At 39.5% G+C, this 24,115-nt stretch overlaps 1 protein-coding gene across 1 annotated transcript in view; it reads left to right on the top strand.

Moving 5' to 3' along the window:
• The first annotated feature begins 3,007 nt into the window (after positions 1-3,007).
• The window catches only part of zmat4a (zinc finger, matrin-type 4a), a 144,219-nt gene continuing 123,111 nt past the window's right edge, over positions 3,008-24,115 (top strand). The window contains 2 exon segments of the mRNA XM_008276959.1: positions 3,008-3,112; positions 3,114-3,230. Of these exon segments, the coding sequence (XP_008275181.1) occupies positions 3,014-3,112; positions 3,114-3,230 (216 nt within the window). The 5' untranslated portion in view covers positions 3,008-3,013.

Here is a 24,115-nt window from a genome sequence, read left to right as displayed (position 1 = left end):
TGACACTGGAATTCCAAAGTAGCAAATGTTGCACTGTATCCCCAAAATACAAGTTTGTCTTTTTGTTCTCAGTATGTTTTGTAGCTGCCCTCACAAAGTACAAAGTACTATTGCATGCAGCATGCACACAACTGGGACATAGCTACGACTTTATCATAATTTTATGCCAGGAACTTTGACCGTCTTGCTCATACTTCTACAATGTGGAGATCAGGGGTCAACTGTTTGTGCGCTCTCAGCTGCTCAAGCTCTATATTTGCATTAGACATGGTGACATATCTTCTGCAGCACAGAGGATTTTGGGTCTGGATGGCCAAAAAAGCATGCTGGCTGTTATTGTGTAAAATGTAAGCGGATGTAGTCAGACAACTGGTGTTTTTGGCACATTGCATGTGACATTCTATGCATTTTGAAATACACGTCTTTTTTTCCTAGCATCCTATAACGTACGGTCGTATGGGTATTGGAATGCATTAATAGACACCGGCTCCATTCTAAATTTCATTCATTTCTTTTCAGAATGTACTACAGCTTCCCTTAGTGCAAAATGAGATGTCATCTTTCTACGCATTCTTTGCAGCTCAAGCTTTTTTGTCCTCACATAAGACATTGTGATGTATCTTCCACAGGGAGGAGGATTGTGGGTCAGAATGGCCAGAACAGCATGCTGGCGAGCATACGGGAAAATACAACTGGATCTAATAGGACATCCTGGTGTTTTTAGCCAACTATGTATTGGGTCTTACAAAATGTTTTTTTCTGGCATACAATGAAGTATACAGTATGGTTAGTGAAAAGCATTGATACACTGTATATAAAGATGGATGACAACTCTCCAGAGGTGACACTAAAATGTCTTGATTGACATGTAGTGGCTGGTTGATGCAGTATAGGTCCTAAACCACGTTTTCTCCCACAGACTGTACATAAAAGATGGACATAGCCACTTGGTTTGAAAAATAAAGGAAGCACCTTAAACCTGCATTCTATCAGCACCCAGTAGGGGGCGACTCCTCTGGGTACACAAAGAAGTCTGATTATACAGAAATTTATCAGAAAATGATTCTACTTCTCGCCTATTTGTCACCTTAGTAAACATTTTCCTAATGCCTTCATGGACTTAATGTTTAGTTTCAAGACTTTTTGAAAACAGTATGGTATCTATTTAGTAAATTATGGCCCCTTTCAGAGTAAAACAGACAATAAAACAGAGCACGTTTCACATTCATTCGTCCTTGTGATTGACAGGTTGTTACCATATGGCGTACATATTCCTTCTCAGTCTGATCAAACACTTGCTTATGAGGTCTAGTTTTAAAAAAGCAAGATGGTGAAGGCCAAATGTCAAAGCTTCAAAAGAGCAGTTCATGAACCAATCAGTAACATCACTACGTCAATCTTTAGTTTATACAAAAAATAATACAAATAAAATAAAGTATACTTAAATATGGCTTCTGTCATATTGAGAAGCTCTTTGTCTGTTTGAGTGTTCATTTTTCTCATGTGTTTCTTTTTGCTTACTGTCTTGGATTCAGTGATTCGTTGGCCGACACTGGGCTTTTGTAAAATGTACAAAAATTAATACTGAAAAAATAACATACAGTGATTAACAAATTTATCAGACCACCACCCAATGTAAGGTTTATGCCACAGCTGCCCTAAATTAACAGAAATGATAATTACCAAAATAATTTTTTATGATTCTGTAATGGTTAATACACCAGTATGTAGAAGTTCTGTAACCAAAATGATATTTTTAATTCTATAATTATTATTATCAATGAATTTTCAAATTTAGTGTTTTGTAAAAAGAAAAACAAAGACAACAACAACAAAAAAAAAAAAAAACAGAAAGAAAAAACAGTAAAGCACATTATTATTTCTCAATTAAGATGTCAAATTATAGCCACTTGCACTCCTGAACAGAAGCATTCATTTTAGTGATTGAATGTCATGCTGGATTCATTTATGACTTCTCAGAGAAGCCCAGTGAGCTCACATGTGGGTATGAAAAGGTGAATTCAGTTTGAAATTCCTCATTCCTGTTCAAAATGCTAAAGCAAAAATGCTTAAAGCACTACATGATGCTGGATGGTATCTACACCGTTGCCAATAAAGTTGGAATAATTTTTGTTTTCAGACACATTCCTCTTTTTATTTCTACACATCAGTAATCACTTCTGACCAGGTTCAGTGATTACACACTGAGTCCCAGTTACCAGGTGAAACAGATTCTGACTTTGGGATCTGACTGAAGAGTGGGACGTCCTGCCCATTGACACCATCAACAAGCTGGTGGACAGTATGCCACGATGTCTTAACCCATTGATCCGTGTCAGGGGTGGTCATACTCAATATAGCCTAAGTGACTGAGAGACATTTGAAAGAGTAATATTGGACATTTAAATGCATGAAATCCCCTTGAATATGTGTTTCTTGTTATATGACCAAGGTTGAAAAACTGAAACAAAACCCTTAATCCTGTTGCTCAGTATCTCCAATTTAGTTTAAGCCTGAATACACAGTTTGCAAAAGTTAAGTGTGGCTTTTTTTTTTTTTTTTACTGTGTATGTATATTGTGATATCAATAAATACACAAAATGTACACTGTATCTATCAAGAATAAATGCCATTGTCACAATCATCCCATGGGAAGAGGTAAAAAAATATATATTTTATTCCAACTTTATGGACAACAGTGTATATAGTTATTTATTAGACAGGTGGTCTAAGAAATTTGTTAAGCGCTGAATATGAGAGAAAAATGTACCCCTTTAGTATTCTGCCAGAATGTTCTGATGGAGTAAAAGAAGTCTCCTGCCTTCAATCAGTCTACTGATGCTGCCACTGATAATAAACCACACAATCATCATCCCTGATAATAATTTGATTCTTTTGCCCTGGCTGCTGTCATATGCGGGCTCCTGCACCGTTTGCCTGGTGTGATCAGATGCTGTTTGCTTATGGGAGCTGCCACTTCCTCCTCGCTGCTCCAGGTCCACTGACGCGGCTGATGCACGCCGCGCGGCCAATGGGAGCGCAGCGGGGCGGAGAGCAGCGGCAGATTGTACTACAGCGGAGTAGCGCTGCCAGCAGCAGACGCGTCTCCGCTCAGTCTGTCGCTCCTCAGCATCTTCTGGTTAATGGATTATACAGTTTCCCTCCAAGTGCAACATCAGCTGGCGGTGTTCCCGACACACTTCTATCAGGGCTACAGTGTGGAGTTACAGGTACATTCATCCTCCATCACACTTGACAGTCCGCGTTTTCTTTCTTTTTCTCTCTGTCTCTTCTGTTTCTTCTGTACTCTCCGTGAGAAGAGACGTGCATGCGTGCAGAGGAATGAGTGAGTGTGACTTTATGTAGATGCTTTACTGCAGGGGGGGAAGGCATGGTCGTCGTGTTGCATGCTGATTTCTGTCCTCACCGAGATTCTTGTTGCATGCCTCCTCCGGGGGACGGAGCGGAGCGGCGGAGGCTGCTGAGCGCTGAAACCACGATGGGGCTTCAAAAGTGAGCCTGGTTGGTGACGGTTGACCTCACGTCTGGTGTACAGGTCCTGCATGCAGGAGAGGTATGGGGACACCCCCGGGGGATCCTTCAGGGAGTCCCCTCCACTATAAATAAGACATAAGCTGCCAACCACAAGTGTCTGAGGCGAATTAGTGTGACTGTTGCAATCAGAGGTTTAACTTTAAATAATCCAGCACACAGTCCTTCAGTGTTCACACAGATCTGTTCAAACTCCTGCTGCACCCCAGAGACACCTCAGCCAGCATCCACAGTCTGTCTCACACTTTTAAAGTAAGGATAATAGTGCAGCCTGAGGAAGAGCAGTGATGAATATTAAGGAAAGTAACACATACACACACACACACACACACACACACACACACACACTTCCAGGTTGCTCTGCATGCAAGAGGAAGGCTTGTCGATTCCCCTCAAGGTGACATTTAAGGTGGATTAGAAGGCAGAAGTGTAGCGGAGGCAGATGAACACACCTCTGAGCTCTCCGGGGGACAGTTTACGGGCTGAATTCTCATCAGATCAACTGACTTAAATGGGTCACAGTGTCACGCCGAGCAGGGCACAAGGTCCTGAAGTCTGACAACTTTTACTAAAAAAATGCAGTTGATGATTTTCTCGACCAGTGCATGTGTGGAATTTATGCTTTAACACATTAGAGGAGAAAAGAGACTCCTGACAGTGAAGTTATTACGCTATAAGGGCTGCAAATAGAGTAGGTATTATTGAATTTCCTATAAAAATGTTGGGAAATAAAGAAAATAGCCTTTTCTGTCAAGCGCCAAGCTGACACTTTTATGATTGAGACAGTAAAGTACCATTCATTCGCTTTAATGCAAGGCAGTGACACCACCATATTGATGGTACTTAAAATGAAATGGTGAAATAATGTCAAATAGATCATCTAATTAACTAATCAGTTGATTGAGCCAACACATTAGTAGTTAAAAGAGAAAAAAAAATCAGCCTAACAAGTCTTTTTTCCTTACATTATTTATTTCAGATTTCTTTCTGGTGATATTTTCCACTTGGGACTTCAGTGATCATTTCCCTCCCGCATAGAAAAGCAAACAAAATAGAAAATATGGAACGTTGTTGTTCCAGTCTTTGCTTTGATGTCTCTCGGGTGGCTTTTCTACGAGATGCAGTGTTAAAATTCGTGTTGCTTTGTTCTGTGTTGTTCACGCACAACTCAAATACGTTTGAGTTTCTGCACCCTGTAAGAGGGTAGAAGGAGTGATTGTTTTCACTCTTGATTCATCTGCTGATTGTTTTTTGTTGTTGTTTTTTTTTATTAACAATTTAATTATTTGGTCCATAATTGTAAAAGAACACTATAATGCCTGTTTTTGTCTCATCAACAATCTACAATCCAAAGTTAATCAGTTCACCTTAATGAAAAACAAAAAAACCCTTTAAAATACTCATATTTGAGGATCTGTAGCAGGTGTATTTTTGTAACTTTTTACAATTAAATGAGCCTCAAAATCTTTTGCAATATTGTTTTCAGAGGATACCTGAGGAGTTATATTATTGTATTTGTTGTGGCTGATACGATATTTGTTAAATTTCTCTTGTGGTAGATACAAGAACTGATGCTTGTTTGTTGTGGCTGACATGATGACTGATAATTATCTATGGCAGATTGATTAAAAAATAAGTATCTGTTTGTCTTTGTCAGTATGAGTTGAACTGATAACTACAAATTTCTTATAATCGTTTGTTCATTGTGGCCGATACAGTTATTATCAAAGATCTGATTGTTGGGACTGCACAGTAAAGAGATAGTCAATGTCACCTCACAGCATGAGTTTTCTGGGATCATATTCTGGCCTGGAATCTTTCTGCGTGGAGTTTGCATGTTCTCCCCGTGCAGCGTGGGTTCTCTCCGTGTTCTCCGGCTTCCTCCCACACAATTCAAAAACATGTTGAGGTTAATTGGTGATTCTAAATTGTCTGTAGGTGTGAATATGAGTGTCCTTGGTTGTCTGTGTAGCCCTGTGACAGACTGGTGACCTGTCCAGGGTGTCCCCTGCCTTCACCCTGAGTCAGCTGGGATAAACTCCAGCCCCTCTGCGACCCTAATGAGGATTAAGCGGTGTATAGATAATGGATGGATGGATGTGTTTGTTATTGCCGATATGATAACTGATAGTTCTGTCTGTTGTGGCTGATAACAGTACGATAAACTATGTTTTTATTTAGCGATGCAACTAACAGTCATTTTCATAAGTAATTATTCTGCCGATTATTTTCTAAATTTGTCGATTGTCTGTAAAATGTCCCAAAAAAATCATCACAAGCATCACCTCTTACAATGTCTTGTTTGGTCCAAACCCCCAAATGTTTATTTTACAGTGATAAATGTCTTTAAAAAAACATGGAAGAAAAGTTCTCATTTGAGAAGGTAGAATTTGACATTGTTTTCTAGTTCTGCTTTTTAAAATGTCTTTAAACTGAAATGTTACCTTTTTGTAGTTGCTGCTGATTAATTTTGTGTTAAGTTTTGCATCAGCTGACTAAGTTGTTTGCAATAACATTAGTTTATTTAAATTTTTGGCATGTGGACTGATCTGTATCAGACTTCATCTCTCTGGTTTGGCATGTATTTACTATAGACTGAAACCCAGACATTAGGTACTCCAGTTAACAAAACCTGTTGAGCTCCACAGTTTAGAAAAGATACAAGTATGTATCTGTGACATCATTCTCTGCATTATCAGCTGAAATTCCCTAAACAAAAAACAACAATATTTATATGAACTCATATAGTGACATGCGTTATCATGCATCCCGACGTGAAACAAAGTCCAAAATATGATGAAATGTAAGCAGATTCATAAAAAAGAAACCTCTTTAAAGCCTGCTTGTTTCCAGTCGACAGTTTGTTTTGTGAGAGCGCTTCGTGTCTGAAGCCTTCTTCTTTCTCCTGCAGCACCACTTCAACGCGTACTTAAGATGCCAGACATGGATGATGTGTTTTATTCTGCAGCCTCCAGCATGATGAGAAAAAGAATAATGCAACGTTTTACCAAGCAGGCGCTCCAAGCTCCATCTGCCTCAGTGAAACTTGCATGATATCATCGCTTTCTCCTCATGTACGCTGAAAGACGGCATCTTCACAAAATTGAAGCTTTTCGAGAAACATTACCGTCAGTGGTGGTGCTCGACTGGGAGCTACTTGAACGTTATTACACTGCTGCCTTTTTATTCCACTTTATTCTTTCATTATTGTACGTTCTCAGCTGCATTTATCTGACAGCTTTGGCTGCTTAAAAGCTGATTACAACACTTAAAAAATTAAAACATATTGTTAAAGATTAAACCAACCCTTCTTCCCAAAAGCAGCATGTAGTTGGGGTCACATCAGATCTCTATGAGTTGCTCACAGCTTCAACAAGTAGTGATCTTTTTCCTCGAAACTTCTCACGTTAATTTCAATAAATGTTCAAATGATGGAATACAGTGGTCCTCAAATGTATTCATACCCTCCCATTAAAGAAGGAAAAAAAACAGCTGTCACTGAAATAAGTTGAAATTGACAAAAGTAATAATAAATAAAAATTTAATGAAAATCATGACATTGTTTTTGAATTGTGGTTCAACAGAAATGTTAAAACAACAACAACAACAACAACAACAACAACAAAACAAGCAAACAAGCCTGATGGGACCCGTAAACTAATATTTTGTTAAACAACCCTTTGAGCCAATCACTGCAATCAAGTGTTTTCTGTAACTCTCAATCAGACTTCTGCACCTGTTGGCAGGTATTGTGATTTTTGCCCACTGCTCATCAGCAAAATGCTAATTTGTGTTTTTTAAAATTATTATTTTGAACACCAATTTAAAAGCAATGTCTTATTTCACAAAATTATAATTTAGCAGATTTTTATTTATTATTACTTTTTTTAGTTTCTAGTTATTTGAGTGACTATTTTGAATTTGACTTTTCTTTAATGGAAGGGTATGAATACATTTGAGGACAACTGTATCTCAGCAAAAATTTAATATTTAGAGGAAAAGTTCAAAAAGTGAACACAGATGAATCAGAACTTTATTTTTGTCTTTTGTCTCCCATTACTCATGTTATGAGCTCTCAGATTTATCTTTTATCTCAGTAAATAAAACTGTTTAATTCAGACTTGCAGCAGCTCCAACAGCATCAAGCTGCTCACACACTCATGCTTCACTATTAATAGTCTAATGATCCGTCCATCCATTATCTATACACCGCTTAATCCTCACTAGGGTTGTGGGTGGGCTGAAGTCTATCCCAGCTGATTTAGGGCGAAGGCAGGGGACACCCTGGACAGGTCTAGTCTAATGATGTCATATATAATAATATATTCATCAGAGGAACAAAGCAGGACTTTTACTAGAATATTTTTTTGCTCCTTTGTGTTTTTACTTTTCTGCATTGGTACTTTTAGTCCAGTGTTACAGTACTTCTTCCACCATTGACTCCTGTGACACAAAGTTGTCTCTATTATTTCTGCTGATTTTTAAGACTCTGCAAAAAACTTGTGCACTAAACAACAACACATTATAAACAACCTCTGATAATAAAGCTCCTTCATCAACCCTTTTTGATAAAAAAAAAAATATTCTGCTGATTTTCCAAAGCCCTCGAGTCATCCTTTCTATTTCTGAAAATCTTCAATTAGGGAAAAACACTTCCACTTCCCCGTCTCTATCTGCGATGCCTATAAATAGGAGACTTTGAAGCTCCGTGCCACCGTGTCATCAATAATTGTTTGCTTTTGTAAAGTTCAAATTGCCTTACTTCTGCGTTGCTTTCCATTGCCTTTTTACTGCCGTCGTTTCCAGTTCTGTCTCTGTTATTTCTTTCACAGAGGGTCAGCTGCGATGGATTTTTAAAAATAGCACGCAAAGTAACAAAGTGTTCCAATAATCTAAGCTGAGCACATTTATTTTCACGGAGTGCAGACGTTGTTTTGAAGTAAACAACTCAGCAAAGTCAGGCTCATTGCAGAGGAAAATGTATGCTTTATCAAAGGGGCTGAATTTGTCTTCTTGTTTTTTAGAGCAGCAGTTTGGCAAATAAACTTAAAAGGTTCCACGCTGGCCTCGGATCTGCGCAATTTTTAAAAAAGTGCTTTTACTGTGAACAAAGCGTCCAAAAAGTGCGTCCTACTCTTACAAAGTGACAGATACGAAACAAATCATGGCACTTTTTCAAGGACTGTAGGGAAGTGCAGCCAAATGTTTGCAAGATAATTACACTTACACCAACTGAATTATCTTGACTTCTGCTGGGTCATTTGTAGTGTTCTCCCCTGGTGGCGTCTGAAAAAGGTACGTTTGTCACTGAGTAATGAGAAAGTTAATATAACTCTGGATGAATCCGTGACATTGTGTTCCCTGATTGGCTGAAATTGCACCGAGAGAGTCTTTTAAATCTTCGATCAATACCTGGATCTGCACACTTCACCTTACAGTTAAGTGCTTTGTGAGTACGCTGTAGTGGTTGTAAATGTCCCAGCTGCTGAATCTACAGTGTCCTGCAACAGGTCTACTATTCTGGGCTGTGTGGTTTCTTTGACAGCAGATTATTTGAGTTTGATGTTGTGCCTGCACTGGAAAGAATTAATCTCATTAGGCCGGCCAGTGTCACAATTTTATTGTCGTGCAGACTCAACGTTTGCCCTAAATGTCTGCTCTGGCTGAACACCAAGCTGATTATATTACTGGAGTGCAGGCAGTCTGCCCAGTGTGCGTGCTAATGTTTTCACTCAGCAGATCTGTGGACGCCGCTTAGGTCACACTGCATGGGAATAGGCCACTTAGCAGCAAACACAAAGTAACTGCTCATTGTTTTGACCTCGAGGCATGGCATTACAATTTGGCTTGCCTGTGCCTCCCCAAAGCCAAAGCGGCAGAATGATAGAGACAGAATGGGAGGCAGATCAGTGCACAGCGCTCTGGGATAGGAAGTACAGTCTCTGTGCTGTGTGAGCGTGCAGCCTCACTCATCCAGTCTGGCTAATTTGCCCCCCTGGGAGCAATGTTGGAGTCTCTGACTGGCCCCGCAGCACCAGCTGGACAAAATGCTGCTGATCATCGAGGTAGCGGTTTCAATGCACCTTTACAGGTCACAGTGAGCACAGGGAGAGACAGATGCTCTCATCTTTACATGTGCTGCTTTTCCTTCCTTCCTTCCTTCCTTCCTTCCTTCCTTCCTTCCTTCCTTCCTTCCTAAATCACCAACCAGCAGGTTCATCTTCAGTGCGGAACAGTTTTAGCTTTATTCTTAGCTGGATTAACTCAAAGACATGCTAATATCAAGATCTATAGTGACATTATGTGACATTTAGCAAACTAAAAGTCAGCTGGAACTAAAAGCCGACCGTCCCTTCAGTTCCTCCAGGCAGTGATGACTGTAACTGACCCAAACAGTTCAGTCACATGTTCACGATGAAACATGAAGGAAACAAGAACATGTGACATATGGAAGCTACTAATAACAGTTTGGCCATTTGTTTTTGTCCTGCTGGAGATGCAGACGTATGATTATTTGCAGTCATAGTGTAACTAAATTAGAGAACAAGTTATCTGAACATCAGTTGTCTTCATAAATGGCACATGGATGCTCCTCAAGGTGACTTTTTTTTTTTTTTCATTGCTGTCCAAAACCAAAACAATTTAGTCTTTTTTCTAATCTCTTGCCTTTACATTTAGAGTTTTGCAAAGTTTAAGCTACAAAAACGGTTTGGTTAAAGTTAGGGAAGGGTCATGGTAATGGTTTAAATAGTTACATCAACAAAGACTGCTCTGTTATAGGCTGGCGACATGTCCAGGATAAACTCTACGTTGATAATGGTGGATGGATAAACAAGGACTAACAGCAGCAAATTGTGGCTTCCCTTGTGTTAGTCATGTGCTTTTTTTGACAGTAGGGATTGACTAATATTGTTTTTTTTTTTTTTTAAATAGACTGATGCTTTGTTAGCAATCTGAGATTGAAAGCCAATATTTAAAACTGCTGGCATGAGCCATCGTAGCATTTTGTTTTACTAGGAAGTCATGAAAAAATAGAATGCCAATACCAATAACCAGAAAAATGCTGAATGTCAAATCAGATAATTGGTTTATCTGACCACAAATAAGCTTATTTATATAACCAAAAGTCATTGTTATGTATATCTCTAAATTGCTAGCCATGCTAGTGGACATTCTCTAGGGAAAGTAACACTGGTCTGGCAGTTGGTTGGTCACCACTCTGGTTCAGATTGAAATATCACAACTATTCAATGGGTTGCAATGAAATTTTGTACAAATAGTCATAGTTCTTCAATGACGCATCATTTAGACTTCTATTTTCTTCTCCTGTTATAACAGGGCTCCTTCTTTCACACTGCTTCCTTCTCAAAATTTGTGGAGCATCAGTCCACGATTTACACAGGAGATCTGCTTAAATCAACATGCAGCACAACACTTTCAAATTTTTCTGTCTTTATTTTATCTTACTGATAAATGCTTTGGTAATTTACAACAACAACAGCAACAAAAAAAAAACCTGCCAAAATTATAATGTGGTGTTTTATAAAAGTCTCAAGGTAAAATAATTCTTTAAGAGAAAAAAATCCAAAAGTTAGAGACATCCATCCCTGAATAGTTTATGCTCAATTTTTCATGTTTCAAGCTTGCCGTCAAGTCGGAATATCAGTTTTTCTTGCAAATGTTGAAACGCCGTTACAATACACGGTGGTCCTTCCTTGCAGTATTTTGGCGTAGTAAACTATGCGAGCCATTTCTGTCAGAAAGAATAGGTCTGCCTGTTTCAGCGAGAGATTGCCTGCTGAGTCCTCATCAGGAATGTGGGACTGTGGTGGTAGAGGAGCGTCTGAGTGATCTTGTCTTTTGAAAAATGAAGCGCTACTGTGTTTCATTTTCACAAAAGGGCCAAGGAAGAACGAGAATAACTCACTTACAGACCAGACACAAGCAGAAGACATCCGGCACAGAATGGTCCCCATGCTGTGTTGCTATGATGAGGAAAGCCTCACGTTATCCTCCACTCTGATCGCTCTCTATCTGTCACACACACACACACTGACCTTGATTCATGCTTCTTTGCAGTGCTTCATGTAATATGCGACGACAGGGAAAAAAAAAACCAAAAAAAAAACCAGGGGACATATTTGCAAATCCAACTACTGCTCCTAGTTATAATATTTAATAGCACTGCTTCCATGTTTGCAAAAAGGTCACACAATGTGTCTAAACGGTTGCAGTTTGGATTCCTTCTTGACACATCCTTCAGCAAAACCACGAGGTTCGACTTAGTAATTTTAACTGAAGTATTCATCAACCACTGGACGGACTGCACTTGGATGTAAAACAGCCATGTCTGTGATGAAAGTGTAGCAACTCTGGTTGTTCCCTGACTTTCTATCAAGCATCATCAATAAAGGTCCGGTTCATCCAGTACTGTTTAAGATCAAATCCCTTCAGAGTTGTTACCATCAGCCTCAGCTGTGGTCGTCACTGTATGCAGACGTGTTACTGCACATCTTTTTTGATGCACATTTTGAAGCATCACATTAGAAAAATGTGATGCAAATTCCAAAAAACACTCCCAATTTTGCAAAACGATGCTTATTTTAACTTTTTTTTTTGTTTGTTTTGTTTTAAAGAAAGTGATAATTGCACTTAATTAGAGATGGAACAACTTTTTTGCGAATTAGATCTGATGTAGTTAATATTTAACTCACATCACTTTATAGCTGTTTCCTTTCATTGTCTTCGTCTTCAGATGGCTTAAAACGTGTCTGATGCCAGCTGACATGAAAGAGTAACAAAACTTTCCTGACTGACAACAATACCTGAATTTCTCTCATAGAGTGACAAAAATTGGTTTGTTTGTTCTTCTTTGAGTTTTTTTTTTTAGCAGATGACAAACAACTGCTTTTCTGGCTTTTTCTTCTCTGTTTATAACACGTATAAAATGGCTTGAACTGCCAACTTCTGATGACACCGTCCAGCCTGCTTTATTTAAGAAGTTATTGGAAACCAGTCTAATTCACATTTCTAAAAGTTTGCTTCAGATTTGCTTTACAAATATTGACATTTTTTCTTGTCACACTGCTTTGCTAGCATTCACATGGAGCTTACATGCAGCTGTCCAAGCCCTCAGGATCTTTTTGCCACAGTGACCTACTACATTACACTAACCTCTGCATCCATTACTGATGCACACAGATGAAAAAAACAAAAAACAAAAACATGTTTCCCTCAGAGATAAACCCTGTGAAATGAATTTATTTCAAATTTTGATCTATTCAGTCCAGTAGCATTTGGAAAGTTAAGACCATGGCAGCTGGATTAAGATACGATCTCTGAATGTGGTAAATATTGGTCCTAAACACACACTGATTGTGTTCAAGAATAGAAGAACTGCAGTTTGTTGGTACTGGTGGAAATATACATCAAGTTCCTCTATGATAAGCTGTGTCTACAGTTGGCTAGATTTGAATTTGCTCCTTCTATGACCAGTAGGGCAAAGGCATTTACTCCTGGACAGTGGCTGAAGTATTGTCTCTTTGTCTGGAACTTTTAGCCGCACATTTATAACACAGATAGGTCACTAGCAAGGCCACTAATGTGTGGAGCACGTTTCATTTTAAGGACTAGAGCTTGTATTGTACAGGCTGTTACCAGTCATTTTGGCAGACATTGTTAGCTGTGGCAGAGATTTGGAGCTGTTGTCTTTGTATTATGTCTCACTAAGCAGCAGACCACCCTGGTACTGCACTGGCTAACAAGATTTTCAATTAGGCTGAACATGGGACCTCTACGGAGACTGAGAATGAGGTCTGTTGCAATCAAGTAGCAGGGTAATCAACATGCAGACAGTGGAGGGAACAGTGATTACCACTGACACCCTGCTGTGGAAGAGTACATGATAATAACAGTGGTGTTGATAATGAGGATAGTGACGATGATGGCGATAGTTATATATATATATAAAATTTAAATTAGAAATACATTCAGTGCAGAATTACTAAGAAGCAGTTCTCTTGGTTCTGCGCAAATATTATGTTTGTGTACTTAAGGGAGAATTCTGGTATATTCCAAAGTGGCATATATCTTGTCCTGGCTGTTGTGGCCCAAGATGTTGTGCTAACTTTGTACTTGTTGCTTGCATTTAAAATAATTAAATTCCTAAACTATTTTGTGCAACACCTCATTTCCCTAAGTCTCTACAATGAATTAAAAGATTTCAGAGTCAGAGAGCTAGAAAAGTGACATAAATGGGAAATACAACAGGTTGAAATAAAGCAGAATTCTCCTTTAAGGCAAATAACTTTTTCTTTTTGTAGCTCAGGCCATCAGTTCTTTAAGTTCTGAAAATGATGCACAGTTACAAAGTAGATGTTTAGAATTAAGTGACTTCGCTGAAAAATTGGTTCAAAAGAAAATGGACAACAAACAGTGGTGGTCAGATGATCAAACAAGTTCTTTGAATCCTGTTTTAGTTGAAGGTAAAATTTAAAGAGAATGCGCCCATGTTGGTAGTTATAGCTGGAATCACATCATCGGTGGTTCTGTTGGCTGAGTTTTTGTGACAGTGAGCCAACAACAATCTGTAGCTGAACGGTATTCATAAAAGCGTCCTTCATGAAAAAAGCAGTGCAAAAGGAAAGCACAGGTCCGTATTACAGATGGCCATAATGTAACCAAGGAGTCGGTAAACTGTGATGATGTTCTCAATGGACTGTTCAGCTTCTTTTCTTTGCTTAATACCTTGGGGCTTCTTTGAAACCTGTTCAATCTTTGAAATGACTTCTTTCTCCTTTAAACCACAGTGTCTTAGTGATATTCTGTGAGCTGTTTGAGACAATTGGTGAGCTGCAGACCCTTCACTCTGATGGAGTGTTTCCATTTCAACCATGCAAATCTCAAAACCGTTCTCCCTAAATTCCATCAATATGTGGACTTTGCAACCAGGGGCAGAATGTGCTGGACCTTTTTTACACAAGCATCCCCGGCGCATACAAGTCGGAGCCCCGCCCCCACCTCGGGTACTCAGACCACATCTCTGTCATGTTAACACCAGCATACAGGCCAATCATCAGGCACTCCAAACTGGTTCTGAAAAAGATGAAGATCTGGCCATCAGGAGCCATCTCTGCTCTTCAAGACTGTTTAGAGCACACTGACTGGCAAATGTTTAGGATTAGCATTCAGCCCGTCACCAACTACAGGACGACATCCACCACCTCCCTGCTGGATGCGCTTCTACGACTTCTACGACTTCTACGACTTCTACGACTTCTACGACTTCTACGACTTCTACGACTTCTACGACTTCTACGCTTGCTTTGAAGCACAGAATGAGGAGACGGCAAGGAAGACCACCCCTCCCCCGACGACCAGGCGCTGTGTCTCACCACGGCCGATGTGAGGAGGACGCTTCACAGAGTCAACTCACGGAAAGCTGCTGGACCAGACAACATTCCTGGCAAAGTGCTCAGGGAGTGAGCAGATCCACTGGTGGATGTTCTCACAGACATCTTCAACACCTCCCTAAGCACCTCCATTGTACCAACATGCTTCAAAGCCACCACCATCATCCCCGTGCCAAAGAAGTCGTCAGTGTCCTGCCTCAATGACTATCACCCCGTTGCACTCACACCCATCACAATGAAGTGCTTTGAGAGGCTCGTCTTGAGGCATATTAAGACCCTGCTGCCCCCCTCACCAGACCCCCTGCAGTTTGCATATCGTCCCAACCGCTCCACAGACGATGCCATCTCCACCGCCCTCCACCTGGCCCTCACCCACCTGGACAACAAAGACACCCACGTCAGAATGCTGTTCATAGACTTCAGCTCAGCGTTCAACACAATCACCCCCCAGCACCTGGTTAGAAAGCTGAGCCTGCTGGACCTGAACACCTCCGTCTGCAATTGGATCCTGGACTTCCTGACTGATAGACCCCAGATAGTCCGGATTGGGAGCAGCACTTCCAACACCACCACACTGAGCACGCGGGCCCCCCAGGACTAAACCTCTACAATGCTCCACCTCCTGGCACAGCCAAGTACTACAGCTATTGTACAAAACATTTTCTGACTTGCGCATCTTTTGTCCACTACCCCAATGGTTAGTATATTTTGAATTGGTTAGATAATTAATAAATTGCTCAAGTAATGGTAAAAATGTCAAATATTTGATATTTGTATTTTTCAAAAATGGGATATATGATTTTTTTTTATTGATCTTAAATGACAGTAAACAGAATATCTTTGAGGTTTTGACTGTTGCTCAGACAAAACAAGCCCTTTAAAGACATCACTTTCCCCAGTCCTTTATTTTCTTACATATTGACAACGAAGAAAAAAAATACAGTGTGCAACTTAAAGACTTCCTTTCCAGTTTTAGTGTCTTGTCAGACATTTCTTAGGAACTGCAAGAAGGCGGTTTAAATCTTGATTTCAGTATTTCTCCTAAGTCTGCAATAAGCGGATTTTTTTAGCCAATACCTGTCCTCACTGATGAGGAGCTCTAATGAGAATTCCCTATTAGGTTTGTTGTACTGGCTGCTTTAGTATCAAGACAGTGGTTAAGGATTCACCTAATCAGTCTTACAATAGCAGCCCACCCAACACTAGTGGAATAAAGAGTTCTTGCTAAGGTGTGTTTTTAGAGGTATAAAGGTGACAGTGACACATGCTACAATAAGTCACATTAGTCATACTGTGATTGCATTTGTTGTGGCTTCATGTCTGAGTACCACTGGCTGCGTGAGTAATGAAAAATCAGTGTAGATGTGATTAATAATTAAGGAGATTCACTGCCACTTGCATCTCTAATGTTTTGCTTTTTTTCCAGTTGTGGCATCAGTCCAGAAGTTCTCAAAGGCTCCCACTAAGCATAGAGGAGTGTTTATCTCTCAGCGATACAGCTTTGTGACTTTTAGATGGCATCTCTTTAAGCTGGAAGATTCTTGCCTACGTTGGGTTTTACACTAATGTCTCACCCTGGAGAGCTGCATTGGAGGCGCTCCAAAAATCAGTGACCGACAAGCCCACTTTATTTCTTATCATCATTCACTGTCAGCAACAGGTCAGCAAAGATAACTACAGTACCATTCATTTATAAAGCACCATTCTGGCCATTGTGCCATATCAGTGATTGATTCTTTCTGCTGTGCTGGACCTTTAAAACTTATCTGTTTCGCTTGCAATGTCAGGCAAAATGAGGAAAAATGGAAGTGCTTTGTACAGGACTTGAAGACAATATGAATAAATAGTGGACTGTGATGACCATAACCTCTGACAACTTAATCATGACTAGCTGCAAATATTGTGAATTTTGTTTGGATGATTTAATTTGCTACACGTCAGCGCTTTGACTAAATTAAAATGTATTGGTTTTAGAAGCATATTGAATTTCTTCTTTCATCACCAGGTTTTTGAACATTAGTAAAGCTGAGAAATCTTCTCGGCAGTCAGACTATCATGGAAATCTGCAGTGATATCCAGAATAAATACTTTAACAGTGCTAGCAGCTCTTCAGGGTGATTTACAGGCTGCTTGAATGGCGTTGTGGTTACGAAGCACATGCTGTATGACGACCACAATGGATATTTAATAAAAAGACTAGAATGTCAAAATACTTTATTCCCACAATGTGTGTCATCTAACCCAAACCATTAATGTAACGAAAGCTACAATCATGGCTGACTTTTTAAATGTGGTGGTTTAAAACATCCAGCAGAAAGTTCCCCAGTGATTTTCTTTTCCCCATTTTGCTGCATAACTGTCCTCAGATTAAAGCTAAGCTGATGACCCGTGATGAGCTGCTTTGTGCTGGCTGTGACTTCAATGTGGACAAATATGATCATCTTCTGAGGCAACACTCACTGAGCTGTTTGCTTTACTGATGGCATGTCCTGAGGATGTCATTGGGAACTTAATGGTCCGTTATTAGTCAGTCTGTCTGCGCAGTGGCTTCATCCATTTGTACCAAGTTTTGGTCCAGAGCAAGATACTGTATACTAACAACTGCTGGCCACATTACAATGGACTATGGCACCATGTCGAACATCAACATTTGAAAAGGTTAGTTCATGACAAGGCAATGCAAGCTGCAAAATCAGAATTGTTCCTTGTATTTTTGGTAAATGACTGACTTATGTTGTAGGAATGATTTTAAATGTTTGGCCCAGGTACAGGTAGCACTCTCAGCCTGGCCTTGCACAGACCTGGTATCGGCTGCTCTAATTGCACTGTGCTGTGCCAAGCCATGAATACATGCATTTCAACTGCAGCCTCCCTGTAGAATGACTTCTCTCTGTGACCCACACTGTTGTGGTTCTGGTGGGTAACGTGGTTGACTGGGCCAAACTGGGAAGTTCTTCATTAAGCTAAAGAAGGTATTGTGCTTCGCTGATCAAAGGGTGTGGTTGTGTTGGAGATTCAACTGGAATCCCTGTGGTTTGCAGTTTAGTTTGGCTCATTCATTGCCGTTTGTTGCTGTTTCAGCCTTGATTATACTCCCATTGTGGACATGAAAGTGGATGATTTGGACACCACATACGGGTAGTTGTTAATATTATACTACTTTCTAGTCCACTCAGGAACCACTTGGAGAACTCTGTTCCATTCACTATAGTCCATACAGTGGGCCGGCCTCTACACATTACCTCTCCCATGCTAGAATCTTCTTGTTGTTCATCTTAACGAAAAGGTAACAATTAGGTGCATTTTTGGATTTAATAATGTACCAGTTAACTTTGTAACATGGATGTGAAGTATTTTGTCGATAGCCTAAATATGGACCAGGTAAAAACTTTGCTATCACATTCTGTGAGGCATCAATCAGGTGCAGATGATTTTAAAATATCAATGCTACAGAGCAGAGCAAACAAAATGCTTTGCTTCCAAGCTTTTAGTCATTTTCATAAAAATAAATAAATACATAAATAAAGATTTAAAAAGAAAGGTTGTGAGTTGATACTGTGTTCATCAGTGACACTTTCATCTCATCATTTTCATGCCAGAAAAAAAACAAAACAAAAGAGTGAGATGCTTGCAAGTTGACTTAAATAACAAACTGCATACTCTTGCAATGTATTCAGTTAGCCACACAATGACCTTCATTACAACTAGTAAGTTTTACTGTCAGTCATGTTTCTTTTGCAGCTCAGTGGGCAAAGGACAGAAGTAAACAGTTTGGCACACGTTGCACAGGAGTTCAAGCCAGAATCTTTGTTTTTAATACATCAAGAGTTGAGTTGAATTGATACTCAGTCAACTAGTAACACCAACAATCACTATCGTATTGCAAAAGATTCTTGGCCCTTATTTTCAGTTCATCCCAATGACTAGGCTTTTATTGTGAAGTAGCGAAGAGGAGGGTAGTGCATCTGCTGACAGCGGTTTGTGTTGTGGTTCAGTGAAACTGGTATGTACAGCAGGATGTGGACAGATCAGATCTATTTGGACAGCAAGTCAGTGTTAAATATTGCAAAGAGGCAGAGCAAAGACCGAAGTCACCAGGGGTGGATGGTGAGATGAAGAACTGCAGACAACCAGCTGTTTTCCGGAGCATGTCATGAGTGTAAACTATACCCTTTACTTTTCCACATGGACATGCTATGAAGATTATTTACACTGTACTGGCATGGCCTTAATGTCTGTGATTCTTAAAGTCCTGTATGTTTGATGTGCAGAATTTAAAGTCAGGTACACTCCCAACTCCCACCAGTAGCTCACACTGGCACATGCTTCATAGAATTTGTCACCGTCAAAGCTTTTCAAACATTGTGAGAAATGTGAAGACTGTGAGGCTTTTTTTTTTTTTTTTAGCAGGACCTCATTATGACTTTAACTGCGTCGAGCGCTTCAGCAGTTCTTTGTGACAGCAGCTCAAAGCCACGGCTTCCCAGCACTTCTCTCTCAAGCTGATATTCTTAATGTGTGGAGCAGCTATGATTAATTGCCAGTTTTACTATGTGTGGTACTGCATATGGAATGAAAGACCAACTTCAAATTTACAAGTTACTGCAGTCATCTAAGTGTCGTCATCATTCTCCATTAAACAGGGCTGCGCTTTATTGGTGAAGGTTACGTTATTTTGGGAGTTGGGGGACATCTTCCGCAAGAGTCTGGTTCATTATTTTTTCAATTGCGTTATGATTTTGCTCTAAAGGCATTTTAAAATTGTTTTAATTAGCACTGGACTCGCTACAGAAATCCAAATGAAGCAGTTTGATTGTGTAGTCACTGATAGCGCACTTAACAATTAATTAAATTTAATTCCACATTTGATCTATGCATGTATTTGAGAGAGACAGAGAGAGAAAGCGTGAGTTGTTGCTGCTGGCTTACAGTCAGTCCATGAAAATTCTAGATTGATACTGTGAAAGTGCCAACATATCCCAAAAGATAAAGATTACTTTCATAACACTTATGGCTAGAAAAAAAAATTTAAAAAAAAAAATTGGAGCATTTACAGGTTATTTTTTAAAAAATTTCTTATCGTTTTTGATTATATATAAAAAATATATATACAAATTTCCTCATGAAGTTAACGTGTAGATTACAAATGGTTACATTGTAAATAATCAGCATTTTAAAAAAATAAAGAAATAAAAAAGGAAAAGTTGTAGCAATCAACCAAGCTATTAGCGAACTCTGATAAGTTACAGTCTTAATTTGTGGTTCATTGCATAATAAGGAAATATTTTGTTGAATTAACTTTCTGAATCATGGAGTTCACTCTTCTTACTGCAAAATCAGCTCATCTTTTATCATTACCAGGCTGCAATTATTGTCACGTTAACTTAAATCATCTACATAGAAGTTGACAAAATGTCAAACTGAACTCATTAAGTGAAGTTGTTAGCTTGTTAAGACACTTCCCATCATGCATTGTGTTTGTCTAAAATATATCCACAAACATTTATTTTACAGTGCCTGTCAAAATGAAATTAACAGGAGAGTCACATTTCATGTTTTTCTGCTTCTCTGTCAGTCAAAGCTGTGACTGGACACAGTATGTTATTTGGTTCTTCATCCATCTATTGTGGGCTGCAAGGTGTCTCGGTGGTTAGCACTGTTGCCTTGCAGCAAGAAGGTTGCCGGTTTGCGTCCCGGTGAGGACACGTGGGATCTTTCCGTGTGGAGTTTGCATTTTCTCCTCTGTGGTTCTCCAGCTTCCTCCCACAGTTCAAAAACATGTTGAGGTCAGTTGATGATTCTAAATTATGCGTAGGTGTGAATGTGAGTGTGCTTGGTTGTCTGTCTCTAAGTGTAGCCCTGTGATAGACTGGTGACCTGTCCAGGGTGTCTCCTGCCTTCACCCTAAGTCAGCTGGATAGACTCCAGCCCCCCCAACCCTAGTGAGGATTAACTGGTGAATAGATAATGGATGGATGGATCCATCTATTGTGAACATGAGAGTTCTTGAACATCTGAAGGGAAATTCTTCAATTTTATTATTTATTTGAACTCAAAGATGAACCAATAAGAATATGGTTGTCAAGGGTCAAAGGTCACTGTGACCCATGGCCATCCAGTTCTTGTGGACACAATATGTCAGAAACTCGAGAGGGAAATTCATTACATCAAGCACAAAATTACCCAAACCTGCAGTTCCTTAAATGGCCACTTGAGGCTGGCTCCAAAAGTAGGCCAGTCATAATAGACCCCTTACTTTAAAATAAACAGCTTTACAGCAGAAATAATCACATTTGTAGCCTGGTACAAAATAACAGATGTTGGTCTCTAAAGCTAATTTAAGCTCCACTCACATTTCATCTCTTTAGTTATTCTTGGATTAGTCAGCACTGCCAAGAAGGCAACAGTTGGAGGCATCGCAATGAGCTTCAAAGTTGCTGTTCAGGAAATCTGTTGGTGAGTTATTGGAGGGGTCATCCATACAGCCAATTGTCAAGTGATTCGAATTTTGTGGTCAAAGGTCACTGTGACCTAGCAAAACACTTTACTGGCTGTAACTCAAGAATTTATGTGTTAATTGTGAAAACATCTCATACAAATGTCTAATAGGATAAAAAATAATGAAGTCATAATGTTTAATATCCAAAATGGTCATTCAATGCCATAACTCAGAAACAGAGACTGTCACCATATTTCACATTTGGGCAGATATTGATTTGGCGACACTAATCTTTGATGCCCATCTATTAAATTCCCTCAGAGTCTTTACTACATACAGTATAATTAAATGAGCCCAGTCAGACATGGATATAAACTGCAAGGTGGTCTTCTAGTTGCCAATAACTTCAGGTGTGTGGATCACAATTTCAAAACATAAGTATGAAATAAAATGACTTGTATTTACATAAACACATGCATCTTCCTCTTAGATAGGAATCAGTGTGTCATGTTCACTTCCAGGTGTGCAGAAGCAAGTTAGCCACTGACTGTCAGGGGAAACTTGTTGCCTGGGTCTTTCTCTCTGAATTGTTCACACAGAGACTAGCAAGTATCTGGATTTCATTTCAGTCTCTCATTTCATCTGTTGAGATTGCAGCTGGTACCAGAGGTCAAAACAGGACAAGGAAACTGACAAAAACAGTTCATCTGTAAGAAGAGGAAACAAAAAATGTCTCTGAGAAACACATGAAATGAATACTTTAGTAGTGTGGAGGGTTCTAAAGAAATAGAAACCACCGACTGACTTCAGTGTAAAGACATGGCAGGTTGAACATGGAAAACTACAGTAGCTGATCACAGGAAAACTATTTACGTTATGAAAAAAACCCCTACAACAGTACAGGTGTGAAAGCATTGACCCATAGACGTAAAAGACTTGATCGTACAACAATCTCCAAACTTTTAATCAGTAGCAACAATTCGACAGTTAAGACAAGCCAGAAAGGTTCTGGAGTACAGTTTTTATGAACAGACAAGACCAGAATGAACCTTTACCAAGTGATGGAAAGCCAAACGTTATGGAGAAGGACAAGAATTGCTCATTATTCAAAACCATCCCAGCTCATGGCCGTGTCTTTATCGGTGATGGAACAGATGATGCAGCAGCAGGATGAATTCAGAAGTACACACACACATTCTGTCTGGCTGGAAAACAATTCCTCCCATCTCATTGGCTGTACTTTCATCTTGCAACAAGACAATGAGCCCAAACACACTGGCCCATCAACCGAGGCATTTATCAGTAAAACTGGAAGGTCTCAAACTGACCTATCAGTCAGCAGATTTAAGCCCAACCGACGTTGCAGAGATTGAAGACAGAAAGCTCCAAACATTAACTGAAGGCAGCCGCTTTGAACGCTGGACGAGTTTTGCAAAGAACATACTGTACGTTTATTCTGTCACCGGCTCATAGACTCGATGCTGTTGTTATATCCAAATGTTGTGAAACCAAATATTAGCTTTGTTTTTTTTGACATTCATCTGTTACCTTACGTTTACATCTGAGAAAGTGGGCTCATTATCGAAATGGCTCTTTGTATAAAACGCCTAAATGTATGTGCATATAAATAGAAATAAAAGCTACAGCCAGTGTCTGCGTTTGTCTCACCGCCACGTCTTGATCTCAGATTCAAACACCTAAAGCAGAAAAACATCACTTTACTGTTAACATACTTTCACACGGCCCTTTATGCTTCACATCAGCACCGACTGTCAGCGCTGACATGTGTGAATGTGGTTTATAGAAATGCAGCTTATGATCAAATAATAAGATGATGTGGCTCAGAAAGAATCAGTCTTTGTTACTGGAGACATGACAGTAAATCAAGGCCAATTAGGAACAGAAACGTCTGAGTGGGTATAATGTATTAGGTGGATGTATATTTTTAGTTGAGGTAAATTAACAGATGAGAACAAGTTATGACAACAACAGAAGTATCAATTCTACTAAGTTTTCATCCAAATGTTGCACAAAATTCAAACAAATTTTGAGAAAATCTGCAAAAGAAGATGCGAACTAATGTCCGTTTCCCTCCACTACTATTATGTTTATATTAGGAATTGGTGTGACAGGATAAGCAGCTGATGGCATTTTTACTAAACTACAGAAGGCGAAAATGCAACAAGATTATACAACTGTAAGAGCGCCAGTCAAATATCAATTAAAAAACATGTACGTTAGTTTAGAGGCAGCTGTGATTTGTTCTGTCATCATATATTCACTAAGTCACCACTCTACTTTTGCAGACTTTTCCACCGCAGCTAAGCATTCACAGGTTTTTCAAAATTTCAGAGCATCCTCTCAGAGTTTTTTCTGCACTTGTTGACATTAAATTTAGCAACTGGAGGAAACACATCTAAAGTTTGTTATTGACATTTTATTGACCACAGGGTAGACTCTTTCTCCTTCCTTCTCTCCTCCATACATGATTTCCTGTCTTTCACCAACCGCCTCCTGCTCAGTGGATACTAATTCATCCTGTCGCCTAACAAGACTTTCTGATGTGAAAAATGTAAATGGGAATAAACAATTTCTTATTCCACAATCCATCATAGCGGCATCCTGTAGTGCTGTACTATAAAGTCTTTTTTTCTATGCCATGTGTACAAGATAATTTCAAACCATTAGGTTCGGTCATGTAGCCACTGGTGCA

Source organism: Stegastes partitus, unplaced genomic scaffold, assembly GCF_000690725.1.
Source record: "Stegastes partitus isolate 25-593 unplaced genomic scaffold, Stegastes_partitus-1.0.2 Scaffold84, whole genome shotgun sequence".
Classification (NCBI taxonomy): Eukaryota; Metazoa; Chordata; class Actinopteri; family Pomacentridae; genus Stegastes; species Stegastes partitus.
This window is presented reverse-complemented; position numbering and strand designations above follow the sequence as displayed.